A 7,309-nucleotide genomic window follows, 5' to 3' on the forward strand; every position below is an offset into this window, starting at 1 on the left:
ACGTGCTATAAAAACGTAACCTTGAACATGTTTGCGTTACCCTTTTAATTTACTTTCCTTAAATACGCATTCGAGATATCGACAACATTTAAATGTTTAGAGTAAATTGCGAAGCTAGGCTTAGACTTCTTTCTTGAGTAGACCATATCATACTAAATATTTTTTTAAATTACAATAATTATTCGATACTTTTTGAATTCGAATTTTCGAAGGAGTTAATATGTTTGACATAAGATACAAATAACTGATACGCAAATAGTCATTTTTTTAGTGTTTTTATTGCGTAAGTTCCAAAATTTAATCAGCATTTAATCTAATCGTCCTTCTTGGTGTCGGTTTTTCCTCCTCTGATTCTTCCTGTACGACGCGCAGCAATAAGACCAATCTTACGACCAGCGCTGGTTCCACGTTTAACTGTCGATGCTTTACCAATGTGTTGATGGTTACCACCACCGTGAGGATGTTCAACAGGATTCATAGCAACACCACGAACCTGCAAATATTAAAAATGTTTCAAATACGATACACCGATGGTATTAACGCATGGTATAGTTGGATTTGCTCAGTAAACAAATTTTCAACAAATTATTCAGGTTTCAAATGTCTGAAAACATCATTGGCATTATTCGCTAGTACATTATATATTATATATTATCAAATACTGTACCTTAGGCCAGCAATTCCTCTTTGCCTTGTACTTGTGATAAGCACGACCAGCTTTAAGAATCGGCTTGTCGATACGTCCACCACCAGCAACAATTCCTACCATTGCCCTGTTGTTCGATGGAATAACTTTTTTGGCACCAGATGGTAATTTAACTCTAGTTTTCTTTGTATCAGGATTGTGAGCTATAACTGTGGCATAATTTCCTGATGCTCTGGCCAATCGACCTCTGTCGCCAGTTTTTTCTTCCAAATTACAAACAATGGTACCTTCAGGCATTTGACCAACAGGCATCACATTTCCAATTTGAAGATTCGCTGCAATAGACATTTTATTCTTAGTAAAAATGTTTTTAACATACAACTTTAACATACAGAAGCTTATTTACCTTTTTTTCCACAGTAAAGAAACTGTCCAGTGTACATTCCTTCGGGGGCAATAAATAATTCTTTGCGCGTTTTAAATTTGTACGGGTCACGGAAATGTACCATTGCTAAGGGTGCTCCACGACCAGGGTCGTGAATAATATCCTATAGAAAAAATAAATAAGTATTACAACAAATTAACTGGAACTGGTGTTATCTTATGAAACAGACGAAACACATCAGAAAGAGCCTCTAGTGTTTACTCTTCATTTGTATTCAGTTAAAGCAGTACTAGAATTCATCACAGTTGTATTTCACGTCAATGTACGATTAAAGGATTCAATACATTTCTAAATTTTAAACAGTATACAAACTTTAACAACACCCTTGATGTATCCATGCCTCTCAGAGAAATCAAGAGAACGAAGTTTTGGTGCTCCCTTTCTCCTTTTTGTGTGAGATCTGAAGACAGACCCAGCTCCTTTACGCTGAGCACGAATTACACGACCCATGGTTTAATACCTACGCAAAAGTAATGCAATACGTTAAATTAATTAATTATTTGTAGCACTGAAAGCAACACGAAACGTGACATTATGGACTGTAACTTGCACAATATAACCTCAAAATGAAACTATATAAATGTAATACTATTTTCTCTTAATAAATTAAATATATTTATTAGAACGTCTAGAGAATCGACCAAACTTCTCTAATCATAACTTCTTTACGTTAGATGTATTTTAATTTTACTTATATTAGCGGATTTCAAGAGGAAGAAAATTACAGGCCACATACCAAGTGAACCCGACATCAAACAGAGGCAGAAGTTGCCGGAAGTTGGTCTGTCGTACGTAACTAATTGGCTACACTGCTTCCCGCCAAAATATTTGAATGAAACAATCCACTATTTATCATTTTTATTTTTTCTTGTCATATGTTTTTTGTCCCACTTTACAGATCAAACAAATTTTATTAAATTAATATATATTTTTGAACTAAATATTATTACAAGGAAGAAACGCTGGATGATAGCTACAGCTAGTAATGGAGCATTTCATTTAGCAACTTTAGTGAAATCAATTTATTTATTAGTATTACTTCAAGACCTCGACATATTGAAATAATTCAAGTTATAACACGCTATAAGTTATTTAGATAAACTGTATTAGAATAAATGATCAATGTTCATCTTATAAATAATATTGTAGAGAGGTTATAGACAATAATGTTAAAACAATTTTGGATAATATTATAATTATGATTGATTGATTGGTTCAGTATTTGGTACATCAGTAACATTTATAACAGATTCCACAGTCTCATCAACATCAGAATTTATTATTTTTAATTTTTTATTTGACGACGGCAGCGTATCATCTGTAATATTTTCAGCATCAAGTGAGAGCACATCTTCTAATACCTCAGTCTGTTCCATATGCTGGTCGCTAACAACAAATTGCTCTTGTATCGTTCTAAAAAATACGTAATTTAACGTATAATATATTACAATAATACTTGTAATATTAATATTTATAAATAGATGCACATTCTTATAACTTACTCCACTTGAGTTAATTGTATAGATGGTGCATGAGGGTGCACAATTTTCTCAAGTTCTGCTAATGCTACTTTAGCCTCTTGAGTAATGCATACATTACTATCGATTAAAGCCATTTGAAATATTTCTAGAGAATATTGAGTAGGTAAAGGCACTAAAGAATGTGGATTCATTTGCAAAGCTCTCAAAACTCTTAATAATAGTAAACGACATTTGGAACTGTCTTTATAAAATTTCTGTTCATTAGAACTCAAATAACAGTCATATAAAAGAGGTATTATAATATTTTGGACAGTCTGAAAAGAATCATTGTTATTGTATTAATTATTGAATTTAATAATTACAGGTAAATAAAAAACTTACTCTAAAGAACGTTTGCTTTAAAAGAGTTCCACTATTAAAAAATATGTTTTGCAAAGTAATAAGAGCCTCTTTACAGACATCCACGTCCAGATAGTATTCTTTGCTAGAAGCTATTCCATTATTATTCAAATATGTACCCTTTTCATATTGACTATCTCGAAGACGTTTTAACGCTCGTTTTGATAAATTGTTGGTTTTCTGAATCTATAACACATATGTTGAAATATCTGCTCATTAGCAGTAGTTGAAATCATATTTTATTAAAATAAAATCTTGATATATTTTAAACTTACAGTCAATAAAACACGATCTTTTTCTGGTACTATATCTTTCAATATAGAAGGAAGACATTCATTTGCTACTGTTTCTACCCCTGATAACGAATTAGTATTTACAAGCCAAGATGTAAGACATTTATAAACAGATATTCTCACGTTTCTGAATGGCTTATTACCACTAATGGTTATGTGATTGTCTGAAACAATCTCTGTCCATTGTAACGTTTGGAGAAACAGTTGTAATATTGTTGAACCAAATGGTATTAACTGTTCTTTAAATCTAAATATTTCAAGCTGATAAATACTATTGTCAATGTTATTAAACCATTGTTTGAATGCATTCTTACCCATCTATTAATGCATCCAAAACGTTGAATAGTGCAATATGTAATTGTGGTAAAATCAAATATAGCATCTGTTCTCTGATCGAGTTACGATTTTTCAAATTTGAAGGCTGTATTGCCAACCCTCTACATAAAATTTTCAAAATCTCATGAGGAAATACTGAGTTTTTTTTGTCAAACCCCCTATAAAATAGATATCATACATACAATAGTACTTCATTAATGTATATTCAAATAAAACTCACTTACTGCAGCATGTAGGCTAAATAAGAACATAAATTCAAAAATCTTTGTTTTTGTTTGAAAAAGAATTGAATAATATTCTCCTCTGATATATTTGGTAAGTCTAGCTTATCCCAGATGCTGACATTTTCTAATTCTATCAAATTAGAAAACAACACATCCATTATAGTGTGTAAATTATTACAAATAAGTGCTTGGTGATATAACCAACCAGTATAAGAGGGTTTTGAAACTGGTGGTTTAAACGAACGCTCTGTTGCTTGAGCTAGAAGAGCATAACACTTTGCACTCGTTTTAACCAAATTCTCCTGAGTTGAATCAATTTGTAATAAAATAATTTTTCTAATGGAAATCTGAAAAAATGGAAACTTTAATATGTCCCATCTATTATTTTTTCTTTATCGTAATAAAAGAGTTCCATTACTTGAAAACGTTCGCAGACTTCAGGATATTGATGCAATAACACAGCAAGCAAATAATAGATTGGACCACTATTTTTTTCTGGATTTAAATTTCCAATAGCATTAACAAGTTGTTTTACATTTTGCATTGATATTTGTTTCTGTATATCAGAAATATTTTTAGTTTGTATAATTAACTGTCCAAGAACTTTACAAGAGATACTTAGTTCTTGTGGTGCACTATGAATACTTTCTAATATTTGTGTAGCTTTTGACATCCATAACATACAATATTTTAGAAGTATATCTTTTGAACAGTGGGACAAAATCTTATCCAAAATTAATAAACCATTATATCGTGTTTGTGATCGGTTTAAATAATTATTAACAGTTGATATAATTATACTTTGTGCTTCATCAACCTATAACCAAAATCTTACATTTGATAAAAAGATATTTTATAAATATTTTATAATTAATAGTGACAAAAAGATCTCCACGAAAACTTAAGCTTTAAAATACAAGGTTAATTTGAAAAATTTCCGTTTACCTCTTCTATGCTAAATGGAACATCTCCGTTAGAACAAATTAAGTTTTGCAAAAATCTGTCATATTCCTTTGAACTATGATCGTAAAAATTAATTAACTCTATTATTGTTGTCATGTTGTACCTTTGTAACGCTATGCTACACGTGCTTCTAATAACTTTGCTAATGAGGTTAGGTACATCAATGTCATAAGTGTTCAACGATAAAATACATCAATACAAATGAGAATGAAGGAAAACTATTAAATATATTTTCGTTTATTAAATAACATATACAGTTTTTATTATATAAGAATACGTTCTTAGGTCCATAGGCCCATAGTATACATCAATGTACAAACTCCTTGTTGATCTGTTGTTGATCTTAATAATCGAAAGAAATATTGTTCTTTACATTTAATTCTCATGCAGAGAACAATCCAGATTAATTGAAATTTTTATTAGTTCCAAAATAAATAACCCAGTTCGCGACATATATTTAATTCTAACTTTTACCGATCGTGTCCTGCGTCTAGATATACCGACTGGGTAAAAAAATGAATTGTTCTAAAACGTACTCTATATCTGAGAACAATAAATCCGGAAAACATTTTCAACTGAGACATCGAAATTGGAATTGGAAACATTAATTCAGCAATCTTGTTCCTACTATCAAAAAATTATGAACTTGGCGTGTTTGAAAAACCAAACTTTATCAAATTCTGTTTACTATGTTTCAGTTCATGCTTCAGAAATTCTTCTTGCAGTTCACCGAACATCATAAAATCGTCACTGTTTCTCCAATGGTATCCAAAGTTCAGTCAATTACAATACTCATTTACCATCACTCTATTTGATAGCAATCGGTTTGTAGGTCGCTACGCATGATGGCGACACTAGCGCGTTTACCAACGGTGGTATCGTCATACTCGTGGTAACTTTGATGGTACTCACTGATATCCTGGGTATGTAGTTAGTTAGTTTATTGTCATTGGTTAACAATTCCCAGGGGTTTAGTAGGTGTTTAGATCTCTCGTATATATCTCCATCTTTCGTTGCAAATCTTCCTCATCAAGCCTCACACTTTTTATTTGAAATCATGGATTCGATATATCTGTGCTTGGATCTTATTGATCTATCGATCAGGGGGTGTCCCAAAAATGTTGTAACACATTGAAAGAGGTGGTTCGGGAGATGATTTGAAACAACTTTTTCCTTAGCGAAAATGTTCTCCGAGGCTTCATTGAGGTGATATTAACGGAAAACACTGACCAATCAGAGTGCGAGTATGCCGGTGGAGCGTAGGCTACGCGATAGGCGGCCGCGGTCATTCGCTACCGCGGCCGCTCCAACGGTATCCGCGCGCTCTGATTGGTCAATGTTTTCCGTTAATATCTCCTCAACGAAGCCTCGGACAACATTTTCGCTAAGGACAAAGTTTTTTCAAATCACCTCCCGAACCACCTCTTTCAATGTGTTACAACATTTTTGGGACACCCTGTACATTAAAATTCAAATATGCCTTTGAATTTTTCTTAAAAATAGGCACGAACTTTCCGGAAAACCCAATTAAATTGAAGTGTAAAATATGAATGTGAATTTAGGCCCCGCAAAATTTTTGAACCCGGCCCCGCAAAAGGTCACGTCGGCCCTGCTCACAGTATGTATATTTGTAACGACTACTAGCGCCTCCTACCTGTCTCCTTCTAACTAAGAACGTGGATTCAAGGTATTACATCCGAGCTTGGACCCCCTGGTACCTCCACGGATCAGTTCCCCTACCTACCGGTGTCCAGTTATGTTGTCGTGGCGAACGTTGCTGGGGCAACGATTCCTTTGAAATTTCCCGTCGCGATTGATCCTGTAGCATCGTTCGGTTTGCCAGTAGCGATACAAGCACCGCGTCGTATCGACGATTGTGCGCGAGTAGTCGTCAAAATCGGAGTACACTCTTTCGTGGATTCCTCGATCTCGTTTGTCGAGACCATTTACATTCCAGACCCACGCGTGGTATCCAGCGCGAAGGATCTGGCTGGTCAGGGAACACATAAACATATACCTTCCCCTCGAGGATCTAGATCGATCGTTATCAGTGAACGATACCTCCTGCCGGAACGTTCTCAACGAATCGAGCAGGGATGCGGTGCGAATCGTTCGCGGAAAATGGACATTAGAGAGGTATGTAGACAGAATACTGCCATATTGAAAACGATCGTTTTACGCAAAATGCCCGATGGTACGGTTTGAGGGGGAAAGAAGTTTTTTGAAACGCTATTCGTTTTCCGTCCGTTAGGGGTTCGTTCGCTTCCTTTACGGTTTGCGAGAGAACGGACCCACCTTCTGACAGGTGGAATGCGGGGCCCCAACATAGCCGTGGGGCCTGACGATCGCGATCGCAGCGACGCCAGGTGATTTGATTGGGTACCACGCCAACGGAGCGTGCTTGGAACGAAAGTATCGGTGCAATAATCATTAGGTCGGTTAACAACTATTCCACCTTTTGGATAGCTTAAAACATTTGCGTATGTAATATGTTGTAATGTGAATGTTGAATGAATGTTAAT

At 34.5% G+C, this 7,309-nt stretch overlaps 3 protein-coding genes across 3 annotated transcripts in view; 1 reads left to right on the forward strand and 2 right to left on the reverse strand.

Moving 5' to 3' along the window:
- Window positions 1-259: 259 nt before the first annotated feature.
- LOC128876406 (60S ribosomal protein L8) lies at window positions 260-1,911 on the reverse strand. The gene is made up of 5 exons (XM_054122747.1): window positions 1,828-1,911; window positions 1,404-1,551; window positions 1,053-1,194; window positions 668-981; window positions 260-493 (listed from the first exon to the last, which is right to left on the reverse strand). Exons 2-5 carry the CDS (start codon window positions 1,539-1,541, stop codon window positions 314-316), a joined length of 774 nt encoding a protein of 257 aa, XP_053978722.1. The 5' UTR covers window positions 1,542-1,551; window positions 1,828-1,911; the 3' UTR covers window positions 260-313.
- A 204-nt stretch (window positions 1,912-2,115) lies between these two features.
- Window positions 2,116-4,957, reverse strand: LOC128876398 (proline-, glutamic acid- and leucine-rich protein 1-like). Its single transcript, XM_054122728.1, has 8 exons — window positions 4,770-4,957; window positions 4,243-4,641; window positions 3,825-4,171; window positions 3,579-3,758; window positions 3,247-3,511; window positions 2,954-3,157; window positions 2,594-2,886; window positions 2,116-2,504 (listed from the first exon to the last, which is right to left on the reverse strand). The coding sequence occupies exons 1-8, from the start codon at window positions 4,881-4,883 to the stop codon at window positions 2,288-2,290; spliced, it is 2,019 nt and encodes a 672-aa protein (XP_053978703.1). The 5' UTR covers window positions 4,884-4,957; the 3' UTR covers window positions 2,116-2,287.
- Window positions 4,958-6,527: 1,570 nt separating this feature from the next.
- The window catches only part of LOC128876341 (uncharacterized), a 50,682-nt gene continuing 49,900 nt past the window's right edge, over window positions 6,528-7,309 (forward strand). Inside the window, exon 1 of the mRNA XM_054122613.1 lies at window positions 6,528-6,923. The gene's annotated coding sequence lies outside the window, so the exon portion shown is untranslated. The remainder of the gene's footprint in view (window positions 6,924-7,309) is intronic.

Source organism: Hylaeus volcanicus, chromosome 5 (genome assembly GCF_026283585.1).
Source record: "Hylaeus volcanicus isolate JK05 chromosome 5, UHH_iyHylVolc1.0_haploid, whole genome shotgun sequence".
NCBI classification, from domain to species: Eukaryota; Metazoa; Arthropoda; class Insecta; order Hymenoptera; family Colletidae; genus Hylaeus; species Hylaeus volcanicus.

Bases quoted from the DNA above. Each gene is read 5' to 3' on its own strand.
- LOC128876406 (XM_054122747.1), bottom strand. From the start codon at position 1,541: ATGGGTCGTGTAATTCGTGCTCAGCGTAAAGGAGCTGGGTCTGTCTTC. The intron at 982-1,052 runs GTAAATAAGCTT...TGTCTATTGCAG, and splicing joins TCTTTACTGTGGAAAAAAAG to CGAATCTTCAAATTGGAAAT. The intron at 494-667 runs GTACAGTATTTG...TAATATTTGCAG, and splicing joins AGAGGAATTGCTGGCCTAAG to GTTCGTGGTGTTGCTATGAA.
- LOC128876398 (XM_054122728.1), bottom strand. From the start codon at position 4,883: ATGACAACAATAATAGAGTTAATTAATTTTTACGATCATAGTTCAAAG. The intron at 4,642-4,769 runs GTAAACGGAAAT...TTTTGGTTATAG, and splicing joins TTCCATTTAGCATAGAAGAG to GTTGATGAAGCACAAAGTAT. The intron at 2,887-2,953 runs GTAAGTTTTTTA...GATTCTTTTCAG, and splicing joins TAAAGCAAACGTTCTTTAGA to ACTGTCCAAAATATTATAAT.